General features: G+C 38.7%; 1 protein-coding gene across 2 annotated transcripts in view; it reads right to left on the bottom strand.

The window, feature by feature from the left end:
* Positions 1-3,825: 3,825 nt before the first annotated feature.
* Positions 3,826-18,175, bottom strand: part of CYTIP (cytohesin 1 interacting protein) — a 39,865-nt gene continuing 25,515 nt past the window's right edge. For both annotated transcript variants that reach the window (XM_049615617.1, XM_049615618.1), the window contains 2 exons: positions 16,762-16,828; positions 3,826-13,931 (listed from right to left, as the gene is read on the bottom strand). In XM_049615617.1, coding sequence (XP_049471574.1) covers positions 13,474-13,931; positions 16,762-16,828 — 525 coding nt within the window. In that variant the 3' untranslated portion in view covers positions 3,826-13,473. The remainder of the gene's footprint in view (positions 13,932-16,761; positions 16,829-18,175) is intronic.

Below are 18,175 nucleotides of genomic sequence, written 5' to 3'. Positions count from 1 at the left end.
ACTGACTGAGCCACCCAGGTGCCTGCCCCTCAGCAACATTTTTAAATAGTAAGTACACTTGGGAATTACAAACAACCAAACCCTGAAGAGCATAACCTCAACAAAAGTTAGATGAACACACCGAATGTGAATTAACCTGGGAGTGGAGATCTTGTGTTGGTCTGATGAGGCAGTTATGCAGAGAAGTCTGTTAAGAAAGCCTCTACTGCAGTCCAGAGGCATGAGATGCATGTAGAGAAGCTGGGGAAATACAGCTGAACGGGAAAATCAGGACTGTGTTGAAGAAAGCATTGAGAGCTCTGCTAAGGGGGCGCCTGGGTGGCTCAGTCTGTTGAACGGTCCACCTCCTTACATCGGCTCAGATCATGATCCCAGGGTCCTGAGGTTGAGTCTCGAGTTAGGCTCTGCACTGAGCGTGGAGCCTGCATAGGATTCTCTCTTCCTCTCTCTGCCCCTTCCCCACTTACACTGGCTCTCTCTCATCTCTCTCTCTCTTAAAAAGAAAAAAAAGGGGTGGGGGAGATTAACCTAGCAATCGAGTAGGATGAGAGGGAGTAGGCAGAGAGTGGGGGTAGGAGTGTGGATTGTGCAGGGAGTTTCTTCCACAGTCTAGATTTAGGTCCGAAATTGCAAACTGGTTTCCAGGAGGCTAAATATGGCTGCCAGATATATTTTCTTTGGCTTGCACTGTGTTTTCTCAAGTTCAAAATTTAGTTGTCGATGTTTAGAAACGGGGAGACCATGACCATGGACAAGACAGTTAAAAACAGAAAACCTGAAAAACAATTCACGGGAGCCGAGTAGCAGCTGCCCTTCTAGCCAGAAGCTCTACAGTCCCCATCTCTTTCTGCTGTCCTGACACTGAGGCTGATTTGTCTTTATCTTGCCTATACCACTCACTCATGTATGTACTCTCCCTAATCTTTGTAGTTATAGAAGCTGGAAGGTCTGTCCATTTGATACAATCGAAATACAGGATATCTAGGAGAGACAGGGAGAGTGGGGGTCAGGTATATTAGAAGCAAGGAATTCTGGCTTGAGAAAATGGCTGAGGAACACAAGTAATATTTCAAGTTGTGACACGGGATGAAAACCCCAGGGAAAAGGGTAGAGAGGGAAAAGCAGAGAGCAGAGTATGTAACTCAAGGAATGGCTCCATTTGGGTCAGTGAAAGAGGAATTAGAAAAGGAATAATCAAGAAGGCAGGACGAGAGTATTTCATAAAGGAGAGAGTCTGACTGCAGAGAGCAAGTGTTACAAAGAGGTTGAGAAAAACCAGGTTTAATATACACACATATTTAAAACATGTAAAATTATGACTGGATCCCCTAAGTCTAGGAGTGGAGACAAGTTATCTTGGAGTATGATTTTGTTATGAATAGGAAGTTTCTAGAGTGGATCCTTAATTAGGTAAATATAATCTACTGTCTTACAGAAATAACAGGACCTTTCATCAGCTAACTGCAGCTGCCCCTGGCATGCAAAGTTGGGCACTATTGTAGGTGAGACAAGAAAACACTGATCCCTCTTTTTAGACTCTAAACTTAGCCATTTAAGACCTCCACTGCATTGAGAATGTCCTTAATGAGATCCACTCACAGGGAAAGGACACAAAGGGACCACAAGGGAAGGAGTAGTCTCAACAGATGGTCTTTGCTCAGTACTAGAACCCTGCTAGGCATGCAAAGAGGGGTTGCTCCCATGTGAAAATTAGAATAACTCCTTCCAATTCAGCCATCCCATCATGAAAGGGGTCCTGAAGACAAAAGACTAAGCATGAGAAATTGAAAGAACTGCCATCTTGAGAGCTCACGTGCTCTTGGCTGAATTAAATACCAGATGATCTAGACTGTCCTCTTTCCAAAAAAATCCCAAGATACTGAAGCCTTGGGACCAGGAAAAATACCAATCAGTGCCCTACACTCTGGAAAGCAGGATTTCATTGATGACATTTTGTGACACAAACAGAAAGAACAGTAAGTGAACCTGGGCTGCCGAGTAACTTCTCACAGTCTCCATTTGTCTTTTCAGGAAGTTTGGAAGCACAACCAAGTAAAGTCCCAAGGTTCTCAGGGAATTTGGAAAGGAAGATAGAATAGGATCCATGAATGATAGTTTGCTCATGCTAAGTTGAGCAAATCCGAGGATCACAAAATTTATTTCAATATTGAAGACATATGACCTTCTTTTTACTTTTCATGTTGGTAAAGCAGACTTAAGTATTAAATTCAGAGTAAAGAAAGATGGCAAACATTTATAGGCCTGATGGAAGAAATCTGTGGCTAAGTACGAAAGATGTGGGACATGGGAAAAACGGATTCACATCAGTCAGTACCTTTTCTCAGAAACAGGGCCAAAGGGAAAGTGACACAGACACCACTGGGGGTAAAAGAATTGAGGATATTCTTTTCAGATGGCTTCCATTTCAGTCAAGTAAGAGTCAAAATCATTCCGTGTTGAAAATGAGGGAAGGGCACCTGGGTGGCTCAGTTGGTTGAGGGTCAGACTCTTGATTTCAGCTCAGGTCATGATTTCACGGTTCATGAGTTCGGCCGCTGAGTTCAACTCATGAGTTCATGAGTGCTGACCGCTCAGAGCCTGGAGCCTGTTTCAGATTCCGTGTCTCCCTCTCTCTCTGTCCTTCCCCCACCTGCACTCGGTCTCTCTCTCTCTCTCTCTCTCTCTCTCAAAAATAAATAAACATTTAAAAATATATAATAAATTAAGACATGTAATTTTCGATAGTTTTCATAACTTTCTTATCCTTTTTCTCTTATCACTCAGAGTCCAACCCTTTACCAATAAGAGAGCCGGCAGAGAAATCATGAGCATAGAACAGTGTTTCTATGGTTCCTTGACTATTTGTGTAAGAATCTGTCGGGGAGCTTGCTTAAAAGGAAGATTCCTGGACCCCACCCAGACCGATTTGACAGACCTTCTGGGATCTGATGCCTGCATTTTACAAGTTTCCCAGGTGGTTCTTATGCAACAAGCCAGCACTTGTCTGAAGACTGCTGTTTTAGAACCACTATCTTAGCTCATGTCTAGTCCAGCAAGTCTTAGGCACGACTACTCACCCACATCCTGTTTTTAATCGGTGGCTCTGTCTGTAGTTTTAAAACTAAAATAAAAGAGTCACACACTGTGGTGAGGAAATGGCAATTCTGTCTAATTAGGATCAGTCGCATACCCATTACTGTCTTCTATGTTTCACCTATGTATTTTTAAAAAACACTTTAAAAAATTTGCCTGTACATCACTTATGGTCAAGATTTGAAGGATACTATAATTAAGTACAATTATATAATTTTATAATATTAAACTGCATTGCCTAGTCAATCAGTTTATCATTGTCCACTATTTAGTTGTGGTGGTGATGAGGTTTAAAGATATATTGACACATTAACTCAATTTCTGGACATTTGGGGAGAAAGCAATTACAAAATTTCACCCTCCAAACAGTGTCATTATGTACTTCTCATTTCCTTTCTGGCATTACGGGTTCATTAGCATTTGCAGATTCGGATAATAAACAATTGGGGCAAGAATGGAAGACACTGTCTTCAAACATCCACTGAGAAGGGAAGGGGTACTAGGCGATATCTTGTGTGCTTACCATTTTGAGCATGGACATCAGTAATAATTTGTAATCTTACCTGAATGCTCTCAGGTTATAATCACGAAATTGACACTGTCGTAAAGAAAAGAAAAGCTTACTGCAAATCCAGGTGATTTGCTTAGAACAACAGTTTTATAATTTCCCTTATCATATATCTGATTGATTGATTGATTGATGACAAACAACTTTTTTTTTTTTTTGAGAGAGAGAGAGAGAGTGCATGTACAAGAGCAGAGAAGGGGCAGAGGGAGAGGAAGAGAGAGAATCCTAAGCAGGTTCTGCACTGGGCACGGATCTCAAGAGCTCAATCTCAAGACTGTGAGATCATGACCTGAGCTGAAATCAAGGGTCAGATGCCTAACCGACTGAGCCACCCAGGCGCCCCTCATATATCTGTGTTAATGTCATAAATGAAGTGAAGTTCTTTGCACTCCTTCCCTAAAGGGTTTATGTACAAAAATAATCACTTTTCTGACTCCAAATTGAGTTAGGTGGCCCTTGTATAGGCTCCTAAAATATATTATATATCTTCTTTACCTTAGAGTTTATCATAATATAATATGTGTCTTCTGACACAACTGTAAGTTTTGAAGTAAGAAACTTTTATTTGTTTTCAGTTTCTAACACAGTTCCCCCTAATTAAAACTGGTCAGTTGTTCATTGACTTGTTGAGTGATTGAAGAAACAAATGGAAACTGAACATAAGCATTCTTTTGTGAATCAAAATTCTTGTCCCTTTAAAAAATATTTCGTTCATCTGGTAGCTACAAAATTATAAGAAGGAAAATTGTACATGCCACCAAAGGTGAATTAAGCTGTGCACCTTGGAAAGTCTGGTAGACAGTCTCATGAAAGATATCACAAAGTTACACTCTTTATCATGGAGAATTTAGTTAGTAGTAGGGAGATTTAGAAACTTGATTCTGTCATCATCAGTATTGTTCCTTGTAATCGGTCCTTTCTCTGGTTGCTTTTAAGATTTTCTTACTGATCTAAGTGTTCCATGATTCCACTATAATGTGTGAGTGTGGGTGGATGTTATTTGCCTGTTCAAAATGTAGTCTTTTTTGACTCTTGTAATTCATGGGTTTTTTCTTGGATTCTGTTAAATTCCCTTTCATCAGCTTTTCAAAACAGCAACCCTCTCATTTCCTCTATTTCATTAGATGTATCCTCAATATTTTCATTCTCTCCTCCCTCTCTTTAACCTATTTCTAATATTTTCACTCTTTTTGTCTTTCTTTCTCTATGTGAACGTAATTTCCTACATCTTTTAGTTCACAAATTCTCCGTATCTATGTTGGGAGGTTTTGCTCCTCCCATCTGGAAGGTTTAAGTTCAATGACCATGTTTTTAGAGTAAAAATGTGCTTAAATTTATTTAAATCTTCCCAGTTAATCTTAATTAAAATAAAATTCCACCGTGCTTCCTTTTCCTTCCTTTTATTCTTTTCAATCAAATTCCATGTACTTCTTTCTAATAAACTTTATTTCTTGAACAGTTTTGGTTTTACAGAAAAATTCTGGAGATAGTTCAGAATTCCCATATACCCAGCACCCAGTTTCCCCTATTACTGACATCTTATGTTAGTATAGTACATTTGTTACTGTTAATGAATGAATATGGATGCATTTTTAGTAACTAGAGTCCATACTTTATTCAGAATTTCTTTTTACTTAGTGCCTTTTTTTTTGTTGTTGTTGTTCCAGGGTGCCATCCAGGAGACCACATTACATTTAGTCATCATACCCACCTTGGCTTCTCTTGGCTAGAACAGCTTCTCAGACTTTAGTTGTTTCTAACGATCTTAACCATGTTCGGGGGTTACAGTCAGTATTCTATGAAATGTCTCTTAACTAGGATTTGTCTAATGTTCGTCTCATTATTAGACTCAGGTTAAAGGTTTGAGAAGGAAGACTACAGAGATGTAGCCCTTCTCACTACATCGTATCAAGCCTACGTGTAATCAATGTCACCTGTCACTATTGATATTGATCTTGATCACCTGACTGAAGTAGTTGTCAAGTATCTCTGCTGTAGAGATACTTTTCTCTCCCCTTTCCATGCTGTATTCTTTGGAAGGAACTAACCACGTTTAAGGAATGAGGTGCTATACTCCACCTCTTTGAGAGTGGAATGTCTACATAAGTTATGTGGAATTTTTCTGCACAGGAGATTGGTCTCTTCCCTCCATTCATTATTTATTCAGTCATCCATTTATATCAGTATGGGCCCACCCATGGATATTTATTTTATATCTTTGGCTACAGTCTAATACTCTTTTAATTAATTTGTTGCTCAAACCTCCACATTTGGCCATTGGAAGCTTCTGTCTCCCTTTGATATCTCCATTACAATGAGGTTTTGTTTTTATATTAAATACTTTACATTCTGGCACTACAAAGTACTCCAGGTTCTTGTACATTTCCTGCCCCAGTTCTAGAATCAGTCATTTCCGCAAGGAATCTTGGCTTCTTTTACTGGAAATGGATTTAGAAACCAAGATCTTAGTGCTAGGTCTGCTCATTGATTCTAGGGTATCTCATTCCTTCTATACCTTCTCTGCTGACAGAGCTAATTAATATGTGTGAGTATATTAACCTATGTATATAATATAACTATAAATATTTCTCTGTGTAACCATCTGTATCAGTATTAAGCTAATACTGAGTGCATACTGATGTCTCTATCTATAACCCATTTCCACATGGACCACCCTAGTCTCTTCCCTTACTTACAGTAAACTCCCACTCCAATAGAGAAAATCCAGGCTCTCATCATCAACCAGTCATTTATTAATAGTTCAACTCTAATATACATGTACAGCAGTATCAGAATGGTTTACAGCCACCCCTATCAGAAAAAAAAAATTTTTTTCAACTGGGATATGTTTATGTATGGTTGCTTTTGCCTTTAATTTTATAGACTAATCATTCCCAAAGTTACTTAAGTCGGCTCCTTTTCCTTATCTTTTCTTAAGTAGGTGTTTCATAGATTAGTAATACAGTCAGAGTGTCTTGTCCCATTCTGCATTTAATCCTGGGATCCTCCAATGTTTTAAATGTGTTTTTGTTAATTCTCATACATTAAGTTATTTTTTGTGCTGTAAAGTTCTATGAGTTTGGACAAATAGATAGTGTCATGTATCCACAATCATAATATCATGCAGAATAGTTTTATCATACTTGTTTTGGTCTGCTTGGGCTGACATAGCAAAATTCCACAGATTGGATGGCTTAAACAACAGTTGTCTCACAGTTCTGGATGCTGGGTCCAGATCTAGTCCAACATTAAGGTTCCACAGGGTTTGGTTTCTGGGGAGAGCTCTCTTCCTGGTTTGCAGATGGCTGCTTTGTCCTCAAATGGCCATTTCTACCCACAAGGCTCTGCTCCCGAGCAGTCAGTCACCAGAACTGTGAGAAAATAAATTTCTGTTGTCTAAGATTCTCCATCTGCAGTATTTTGTTTCTGTAGCAGTATGTTGTTTCAGTAGACCAAGTAGACTTAGACAGATCTATAAAACTCACCAGGGCTCCATCTATTCAACTTTCTCCACATACACATCCCTCCATCCTACCCCAGACCTCTGGAAACCACTGATTTATTTGTCTCTTCCAGAATTTCACGTAAATGGAATCTTATAATAGCCCTTTCAGATTAGCTTCTTTAACTTAGCAAAAGGCATTTAGGATTTATCAGGTCTTTTCCTGTCTCGATAGCTCATTTTTTATACCTGAATAATATTCCATTATATGGATATACCACAGTTTATCCATTAACCTATCAAAGGACATTCAAGTTGCTTCCAAGTTTCAGTGATTACGAATAGAGCTGTTACAAACATCTGTGTGTGGGTTTTGTGTGAACATAAGTTTTCAATCAGTTGGGTTAATACCTAGGAGCACAATTGCTGAACCATATGGTAAAGCTATCTTTAGCTTCGTGGGGAAAAAAAAAGCCAAACTGTCTTCCAAAGTGACTGTGCTATTTTGCATTCCTACCAGCAATGCAAGAGCTTTTCTGTAGCACTACATCCTTGATGTCAATTGGCATGGCCAGTTGTTTAGATTTTAGTTATCCTGTAGCCATGTAGTAGTACTTCATTGTTGTTTGAATTTGTAAATCCCAAATGACAAATAATACTGCATTCTTTTCATGTATTTATTTACCGTCTACGTATTATCTTTGGAGATGCGTCTGTTTAGATGTTTCGAACATGGTTTAATTAGGTTGGATTCTTAGTTTTGAACTTTAAAAGTTCTTTTTGTATGTTGCATATAAGTCCCCTTCTAATATGTTTTTTTGCAAATATTTTCTCTCAGTCTATGCTTTTTCTTTTGATTCTGTCAACAGTATCTTTCCCAAAGCAGAAGCTTTTAATTTTAATCAAGTCCAGTATATTGATGTTTGGTTTCATGAACCATCCTTTTGTTTTACCTAAAAATTCATGACCAAACCCATGTTATCTTCCAGAAGTTTTAGACTTTTAAGTTTTATATATAGGCCTATAATTCATTTTAAGTTACTTTTGTGAAATGTGTAAGGGCTTGCATATGGATATCCAGTTGTTCCAGAACCATTTGTTGAAAGCACCATCCTTTTTCCATTTAACTGCCTTTACTTCTTTGTCAAAGATCAGTGGCTATATTGTTACAGGTCTATTTCTGGGTACTCTCTTCTGTTGTGTTGATTTACATGCTATTCTTTTGCCAATATCATGCTTCTTAATTATTGTAGACTTACAGAAAGTCAAGAAATTAAGTATTGTGATCCCTCCAACTTTCCCCTCCTCCTCCTCCTTCTCTTCATTCTTCTTCTTCTTCACTTTGGCTACTCTAGGTTTTTTGCCTCTCCATAGAAATTTTACAATCAGTTTGTCAGGGTCTATGAAATAGCTTACTGAAATCTCGATGAGGATTTCACTAGATGTATAGATTAAGTTAGGAAGAAGTCACATCTTAACACGATGAAGTCTTCCAGTCCTTGAACACAGACTCTCCATTTATTTAGATTTTCTCAGACCGAATTTTTCACATATAGTAACAGTACATATTTTTTCAGGTTTATACTTAAGTATTTCATTTTGGGGTATTATTATAAGCTTTGCTGTCATGTTTTTGTTTTTGTTTTTATTTCAAACCCCAGTTGTTCAGTGCTTGTATATAAGAAATCAACTGGCTTTTGTGTAGTAATTTGTATTCTGTGAACTTTCTGTACTCACTTATTACTTCCAGGATTTTTGTTGTTGTTGATTCTTCCTGAATTGCTACATAATCATGTCATCTGCAAAGTTTAATTTCTTGTTCTCAGTTTGTATATACTTTTTGTTTCCTTTCTTGTCTTAGTACACTAGCTAAAACTTTTAGCACAATGGTGAATAAAAGTGATGACAGGACATCCTGAGTTTGTACTTGAACTTAGTGAGGAAATAGACAGTTTCTCACCATTATGATATTTGCATATATTCTTTAATAAGGGACTTCTCTTCTATTCCTAAGAAATATAAGTCTTATTTTCTTTCAAACTGCTTTATTTACTCATATTCTGATGATTCTGCTATTTGTGGCATCTCCTGACTTTTGCTCATGGTTAATCATTTCCTTTTGTGCTTTGTAGTTTTGATTATGAGAATTTTATTTTGTTTTTCTGTGGCATTCCTGACCTATGCTCATAAAGATGTACCCACATAGAAGTGACAAATTTCATCGTGTCGATCACTGAATTCACTTAAATACACTCAAATTCCCTGAGAAGAATTTTAAAGGAAGTAGCTAGTTCACACTTTAATATTCTTTGAAGTTTCCTAATATTTCATGCACCTGAGCAACAATGTTGGGAGGTCAGTAATGGACCTGAATTCAGTTTCCTCTTCAGCTTTTTTGGTTAGTTATACAATCTTGGCCAGGTTCTTTAATTTCAGAACTCTTTCATCTTACTACTTCTGTATTAAAAATTGTTAACATTCTCCATTTATATTTACTCAAAGAAGTTTAGAAAAGACTCACTGTATTATCAAGTTTGTGAACTCCTTGAATGATGTTGTGAACAAATCCTAAGGCACCTCCTTGATCCCCACCTCCTGATATTCACGCCTTGTGCCATCCCTGCTCTTTGAGCTTGGATGGATCCCATGACTTACGTCTAACATAATGTGGCACAGTTGGTCGGATGTCACTTGTGCAGCATGTCCTGCGATGTGGCAAAGATGATGTCACCTGTATGGTTACATTGCATTATTTAAGGCTGCCTTGCTTGCGGTCTCTCTTTCCATTGCTGGCTTTTGGTGAGCGAGCTTCCGTGAATCCTATCTATGGCACGAAGAAATGATTCTGACAGCAACCTGAGGGAGCTTAGTAGTGTTTCTTTTCCCAGTCAGAACTCCAGGTAAGAAGTCATCCCAGATGACACCTTGATTGCAGCCTCATGAGTCCATGAGCAAACCCAGCTAATATTTGCCCAGACACCTGACCCACACAAATTTTGAGCTAATAAATGTGTTTGAAACCTCTAAGTATGTAGTAATGTGTTAAACATCAAACAGCTAATACAAGGGCAAAGCCTCAATTAAGTAGGTAATGCCTTTTAAAAATGTCAGGGGCACCTGGGTGGCTCAGTCAGTTAAGGGTCCAATTTTTGCTCAGGTCATGATGTTGTGATTTGTGGGTTCGAGCCCCAATGTCAGGCTCTGTGCTGACAGCTAAGAGCCTGGAGCCTGCTTCCGAGTCTATGTCTCCTTCTCTCTCTGCCCTTCCCTGCTGATGCTCTGTCTCTGTCTCTCAACAATAAATAGATGTTAAAAAAATTTCTTTGCAAAAAAATAAAAATGTCAAAAAATTAGGTATCAAGAGGTCATCCCAGATCTCTTAAAAATCTGCTTTTAAAATAATCATTTCATGTAAGGTGAATAAGTAAAGAGATAGAGATAGAGAGAAGGGGGGAGAGAAAGGGAGGGAAGAGACTTCTGACACTGAAGAATAGCATTCTTTATTCCAGAAAGGTATTAACTTTTTTATTGCCCATATTCTGTAAGGAAATAGATACAAAGTACCAATAACCTTGTAAACTGAAGGGTTCGATATAGTTGTTATGTAGTATTTACTATACTTAAGTTGTATACATCCATAAATACTTATACTGTATGATCAGTACACACAAATTATACCCAAGTTTGATTTCTTCAGTTCAAACTAGGATTTTTAATACTATTTGTACATGCAACTAAGATATAAAAACACTACAAAGTAGAAAGTGATGAAGAAAAGCTCATTTCAAAAAATAGAGTACCCACGTTTCTGACACCACAAAGGTGGTGTTCCTTTAGCCACATGACAGAATAATTCTCAATATGCTTCATTCAAATTTGGCTTCTCGATGCCATGCGACAAAAAATGCATTTTCACAACCAGTTATAAATTAGTGAAATCCACCAATATCGCATATTTGACAACTTTGGGATAAGCAAAAAACAAAGCACTTAGCTTTTCAATTATTTTCTCAAAAATTACATCAAAGTGAGTCATTGTGCTCCAAAAGATTAGAGAAATGAAGTCTTCTAAAGCCCCACTGAGGTCACAAGTCTGAAAAGCTCTGCTGTGAGAAATTTACCCACATTTCCACTGAACAGCTAGTTTTCTTACAACTTGTGAACACACAAAACATGAGATACCCTTCCTTCCTGTACTTTGGTTAAAAAGTGCTTTTCTTTTTTTCCAGAACATATCAAACTCTTGACTCTCATTCTTCTTACCTCAGACTATAGTAAAATTTGCTCTGTCCCTTCCCTGAACTTTTTTAGATTTGACGATTACTGTAAGGAAGATGTATTTAACACTTAAAGCCAGAAGAAAAGCAAATAACCTATAACCTGCTTTCCCAGATGATCTGTGGAAGTTCTTGAAACACTGATCACGTTGTAGAAGAATTTAAAGTCATCTTTCCTCAAATAAACATGATGATTTCTTTCCCCCGGATTTGGCAAAATAAGGTTAACAAAATACACTGCAGATGATCGTTCTAATCTATGATGGGAAATAAACAGTGTCAGGCAATCACAACTGGTTTGCAAGCCCTTGCTGAAAATAAATGTATTGTTAACCACGTAGCTATTAATGTGCCCATATTTGAAAACTAGCCTGTGGAGGCCAAGAGAAAGAGTTATTCTAAATGCGTTTGTTTTCTTTTTTACCAAAGACAATTTTTGTCCATGCAGAGTCTCTGAGGGGTGTGCTTTATGTATTCTCTGAGGAGTGGGGGTGGGGGGAAGTTCTGTGGTGATGACCACACAGAACCAGCAAAAGAGTAAACAATATCTTGAAAGACTGAAGATAGGCCAGAGCCAGAAAGAAATGGTTTTCGATGTAAGCCTCGCCCTTGGCCATGGGAACTTCTCTGAATTCCTCCTCCTTTCTGTAGGCCTAACACCTATCTAACAGGGTTGGATCACATGGAAAGCATCTTTAACCTGCTAGGTATTCAGTAAGTGGTACACAGGATTGTAACTGTTCCTGTGAAACACTACAAACTGCTTTTCATATGAATGATTCTCAAGCAGAGCCGACTGGATAATTCTAAGTTCAAATAATTAATGGAAAGCAGGTTCCAATTAGAAATCTTTTTATATTTTATTTTTTAACATTCATTTATTACCCTACAGGCTTCCTCACGCTTCCTTTTTTTTTTTTCTCAAAATGACTCATTCTTTTGATTTAAGTGTGGTTCCACTCAAAGTCACCTATCAAACATCTCTTTCTCCCAAACACACACACACACACACACACACACACACACACAGCTTTAAATCAGTAAGGACTATTTATTACACTGTCTACTCTAGAATATAGGTCATGAGCAGCTGTATCACCAGAACAGAGTAACCATGGACTTCAAATGGATACTGAATGAAAATGTCATTTAAAGGCTAGAAGTAATGTGATACTAACATGACCAACACGCAAAAAAATGCTAAGGCAGTAACTGGAATCTATAATATAAAGTGAGGAATAATGCGAAAAACTCTACAGGAGAAAAATCCTTTTCCTGGCTTTAATTTTTCAAATTTCAGACATTTGCTCAAAAACAAAGATTACAAAGTTGTATGCAGGATCTTGAGAATTCTAGACTTGCCATCAAAGTTTAGGCAGAACAAAAGTTGAATCGCGTAAGTGACATTCTCACCTATTTTGGTTAGGCTGACTATAAAAAAGGCCGTATCATAATCTTCCTCAGCACCCCTATTAGACAACATGTTTCCATGGATCTCATGGATCTAAACCCTAATATTAACTTATATGCTTCCTGCTTTATTGTTGCTGTGTTTGTGAAACATAGCTATCATCTTTATTTATAATCCTTCACAGATTTAAGCAGAAAACGTTCAAAATTGCCTATTATTAAGCCTCCCTGGAGGCTCCTGATCTTAAGCAAACATAAGGTTCCATGACCTACCAATGAACCTACGGAAGGTATCCCAAATAATTATATTCCGTCACTCTTTTATTTACACTTGACTCTGAAAAGTTCTCAGTTTTTCACATAGATAATCCAGAAAATAAATATAACCCTTGCCTTCACAGGCAGCATTAAAATGAGCAGGAATGTGCATTAATTTGTTATAGTATCTAACTTATGACTTAATTCCCCTACCTTCTGGTTATAAACAGAGCTTTCCTGGCTACAAAACGACTTAAGAAGCAAAAATCATGACACAAAAATTTAAATAAAGGTCACTATTGCCATGAAATGGGGTTTCAGTTTTGCAATCCCTCCACAGTTTCCCACCAGGCCGGGTGGAGTTGTTCTAAACAAGTCTAGAGATATTTACGAAATAAGCTAATACAAAAGGGCAAGACAGCCCATCAGAAGCGACTCTCTTCCTCTTCCACTGCACGGTGAAGGCCGGGGATGAATTTTAAGAGTTGTTTCCGGACACTTCCCCTTCTGCTTTTCCGGGGCAGGGTCCCAAATATGTTTGAGAAGTTGCCCTCCCACAAGGGGGACATGGACCCACTACTGGCAGTACTAATGCTTCGGTTCCTCCTCGAAGAAGACCTCTTCAGAAAATCGTCCCCATCCCTGGGGACAAAGCACTCATCATCTGTGCTCGTCTGTCGACTGAAGGCTCCCCTGCTTGAGTCCTCAGACACACACATCTGGTAGCCATCTTCGCTGTCCATCGTCATGGAGCTCAGACAGCTACTCTCGCTGGATAATCGATTCCGGTCCAGGAGGGCAGGGCTGGGCCCAGGCAGGGTTCCAAACAAAACTGATTCATCTATGTCCATGTTCTCCAAACTCGAGCAGTTACCTGAGTCACCTAGAATGCAGAAAAGAGAGTCTACTGTGGAAATGCATATGAGCATCACTCCCTTCGAGTAAATACACAAAACTTCTCTTCAAAGGGCGCAAAAAAGAAAGAGTAAAAGTGAACAATATTTTTCACTGAGCTTCACCTATATGAACAAGTGACTTATTTTGAGGCCATTTGATAAACCTTGTAGGGGTGTTTCCCAAACTATTGTTCATGGACTAGCTTCCATGTAACAGTATTCCACAGTCACAGAAATGGTAATGCTAAATGAAATAAATTTAAACAAGATTTTTCGTATAGGAACAGTTAAACTCATCTGACAGTATGCCAGGGTGACTTGTCAATCTCCAAGAATTTAATTTATTTTTTAAAATTTTTTAATGTTTTATTTTTGTTTTAATGTTTTAATTTGTTTTATTTTGGGGAGAGAGAGACAGAGCACAAACAGGGGAGGGCCAGAGAGAGAGGCAGACAGAATCCAAAGCAGGCTCCAGGCTCTGAGCTGTCGGCACAGAGCCCAACATGGGGCTTGACTCACAAACTGTGAGATCATGACCTGAGCCAAAGTCAGATGCTCAACCGACTGAGTCACCCAGGCACCCCCAAGAGTATTATTTCTTAAACTGAAGTGACTCTGCAACATTCACTAAAATTCTCACAGAAATGGGGTTCTAAAGAATATCTTTGGGGAAAAAAATAAAGAATATACTTGGGGAAATGCTGTCTTATGGACTTCCTCCATTTAGTTCCTCTGATTTTTAGTTACCGTATTGTTACTTATTTTTTAATTTTTTTATTTATTTTTGAGACAGAGGAGACAGAGCATGAGCAGGGGAGGGGCAAAGAGAGAGGGATACACAGAATCTAAAGCAGGCTCCAGGCTCTGAGCTGTCAGCACAGAGCCTGACGTGGAGCTTGAACTCACGGACTGTGAGATCATGACCAGAGACGATGTCGGATGCCCAACCGACTGAGCCACCCAGATGCCCCAAGGTACTGTATTTTTTAAACAATTATATAATTACTGTAACATAAGTTGAAGTATATGGGAAACACAGTTATATAACCTGCACCTATAGGCTGATTATAGAGAATTCAAAAGGTGTTTAAAACAGAAAAAAATACCTTCCAGCCTCAATATTCCTTGTTTCTTCCCAGACTACTTTAACACCTAAATGCTCTGGAATGCTACTGTGCCCAGAAAACATCCCTGTCCTGAAATAAGTAACAATTCATTTGTACAAGTTGAATTTGATCGGCTTAGCTAAATTTGTTCATCAACCTTTCTCTGTATCTGGGCTCTCCAAACTCAAATTTTAATTGCACACCAACATCCATCCTGTCCATACCCCACTTGCTTATGTACTACCTGAGTTGGTTGGTATGCTGCTGAAAGAAAGGGGATTAATTGTTATACCAGCCTGAGAATGACATAATTAGAAGGTGACTCTGCTTCAGGAAAAGAAATAGAAGAGACTTTATTTTTCTATTTGATCTGCAAGGTTCAATATGTGAGCCCTGCACTGACTAGTCATAATGCTTTCCTTTTTACTAATAAAACCTACTTTACATCATCTGTCAACGAGGTGATGAATTCTTTTTGATTGGAAAGCCATTGAGAATCTCATGCCTCGTGTATTTATTCTAGGCCTAGAAAAAGTAAACTAAAGAAGTCCTTCAATCTCTCAAAAAGAACATGTACAAAAGTGGCTTTATGCGGAGTTGTTTCCCTTAATCCTGAACGAAACACCTTGTCCGTACAAGCCTGTTCCTATAGAACCCCAGAACTGCCTGTACTTATTAGACCAAACCCCATCTCCACTGCAGAATGCTCCAGAAGGGGAGGCAAAGGTTTCCTAAACACTCTCAAGTCTACAGAAATCCAGGAGGTAGCTGGATTTTTATACCTCTGTCCTGCTAGGACACTTCAGACCCCACCCCCCCAAAAAAAGAATCTATTAAGAATTGTTTTAATATTAATTTTAAAACATACAAAAGAGAAGTAACATATATAAATTTCATTTAAGAGAACAAAATTTCAACACAAACCTCTATGTCATACATTAGTGCCTAATTATGAATTAAATGTCTTTTTTCCCATAAATAAGTTATGACTTGAAACAGACATTCTGGGTTATAAATGGAGACTTTAGCTCAGTGTTATCTTAAGAAGATATAACCTATGTTTCACACCCACATACCTAGTGGTTTCAGTGAATTGTTTGTATGTACAAGTTCATTCCTCGGGTTACAGGAGTCACATAGCAAATGTCGCATCAACAAATTTTTCAATCAACCCATTCCCTTCAGAATTCACACAATTGCGAGAGCCATGCATTGACTATTGGGATGATCATTCCGATTTCTGTCTTGGGTTTATGGGCCCAGAAGAAGAGATTCTCTGCACTCATGTAACTTGTATAATATGAACAAATGACAGGAGCTCTACCCAAGAAGCGTGCTACCATTCCAGCTTCCATAGTTTCTGAGACTCACACAACCCCCGAGCCATAAACATTGTCAGGAATTTAACTCATCCACGGCTCTTCTAAAATCTCCACGTGCCTCTTGCAATTGTGCACATGCATGTGAGCATGTGCATGTTTTCATGTGCCGATGTGTTACACGTATGGAGGAGAGGAGGTGACTGGACTTACTCACCCTCCAGATACATAGGTCACTCCAAAAGTCATGACAAAAAACCTACACTAGCATTCCTAATCCATGCCAGACAATTTTTTCTTACAACGATGATAATCTTAAAATAACGTAGAGGCAGAAATACAAAAAAAAAGATGAATGTTAGTGTGGTTTCTGAACAGGAAGTCACATTTACCATGAAGCAGACGCTGTTCCTGTAACTGCAGAGATCTGAACTCCACCCATTTTTTCTTCAAGGTTTGCTGATAAAGAAGAGAAAAAGTGTTAATTATTGGGAATCCCCAGTGAAGGTAGCAATTTACTTCTGGATGTTGAGATTTGTCATTAATTTTTTTCTTCCTTTCTTTCTAGCACTAACAAACCCTCTCATTCATTCAGAAGATTATCTTCTATACAAAAGGGGGATATTGGGAATGCTACTTTCTCAAGAAATAATCTAGTAGCACCAATGTGTTGAAACAATCGACAATAGAAACAATGACTTTTTTTTTAATTTTCATTTGTTTTAAATATTACATAACTGATTGTTTGGGTCTGTGTCCATTTTCTAGCTGTTGAGGCAAGGATTTACCACCTAGGCTTCCCCCACGCACAAGATGAAGGCATTCATAGAATCCAGACCCTGGGATTGTCATGAAAATTAAGTAAGTTAGTAGATGTAGAATGTTTGGAACAGTGATTACAACTTAGTAAATGTTCAGTAAATGCCATCATTCTTTAAGCCTGGGGCATTAAACCAGTGTTTTCTGCTGCACACCTATTTATCTTTCATACCAAAAAGGGGAAGCTGGCCTGTCTGAAAGGCTTCCTTTGGAGGGCTAAACTTAGAACACTGCTAATAAGGACCCTCACTTAACTGCTTCCTTCCTTGGCTGCTCAGCACGAGAACAGCGTCCCAGGGTGGGAATGAAGTGGCTGCTGTCAGTCAAGACTGCTCAGGAGACCTGGCCTAACCCATCAAAGGGGCTGAGGTGAGGAAAATCAAAGCCAGCCAGGCAGAAACCATCTGACAAGGATAGCTAGAGGCTCATTCTCCCTCACATCCTTTGGCCTTTACCCTACCCCAGTCCTTGCCGGTTGCCATCCCCACAGCAAGCCCAGCAGGCAGGCACAGCTCAGATTTGCCTATGGCCGCTTCATCCCAAAGGAAAGGCAGCCTAGTTGGAAACAGGCACTGCTCGGTAAGAAACAGTCTGGAAGAGGTAGATGAAGGCTGAAAAGAAAGAGGGAAAAAAGCACATTTGGAAGGGGAAAGCCTAAGGAAAAGAAAATAATACACTTACAAGAATATCGTCGAATGCTTAAGGGAAGAATGGCTTTCCTCAGTTCAGGGACTGAACAATCAGTGGGTGGGATTTTCCAAGCCTTGGTAACAGTAACACTAAGCATCAACCCTTAGAGTTACCTATATGATATGCAAGCACTAAATCAAAGCCATAAAATGCCTGGCTCAGTTGATGTCTTGTTTTTTCTACATTATACTTTAGTCAGCGTGTCTACGAGATGGCCAGGCTACCTGAATTACAGCTCCTTTTATTTGTGCAAACTGTGGTCCTATGAAGGTCAGAGTTAAGGACCCATGGAGAAAA

The sequence above is a fragment of the Panthera uncia genome (assembly GCF_023721935.1).
Source record: "Panthera uncia isolate 11264 chromosome C1 unlocalized genomic scaffold, Puncia_PCG_1.0 HiC_scaffold_3, whole genome shotgun sequence".
NCBI classification, from domain to species: Eukaryota; Metazoa; Chordata; class Mammalia; order Carnivora; family Felidae; genus Panthera; species Panthera uncia.
This window is presented reverse-complemented; position numbering and strand designations above follow the sequence as displayed.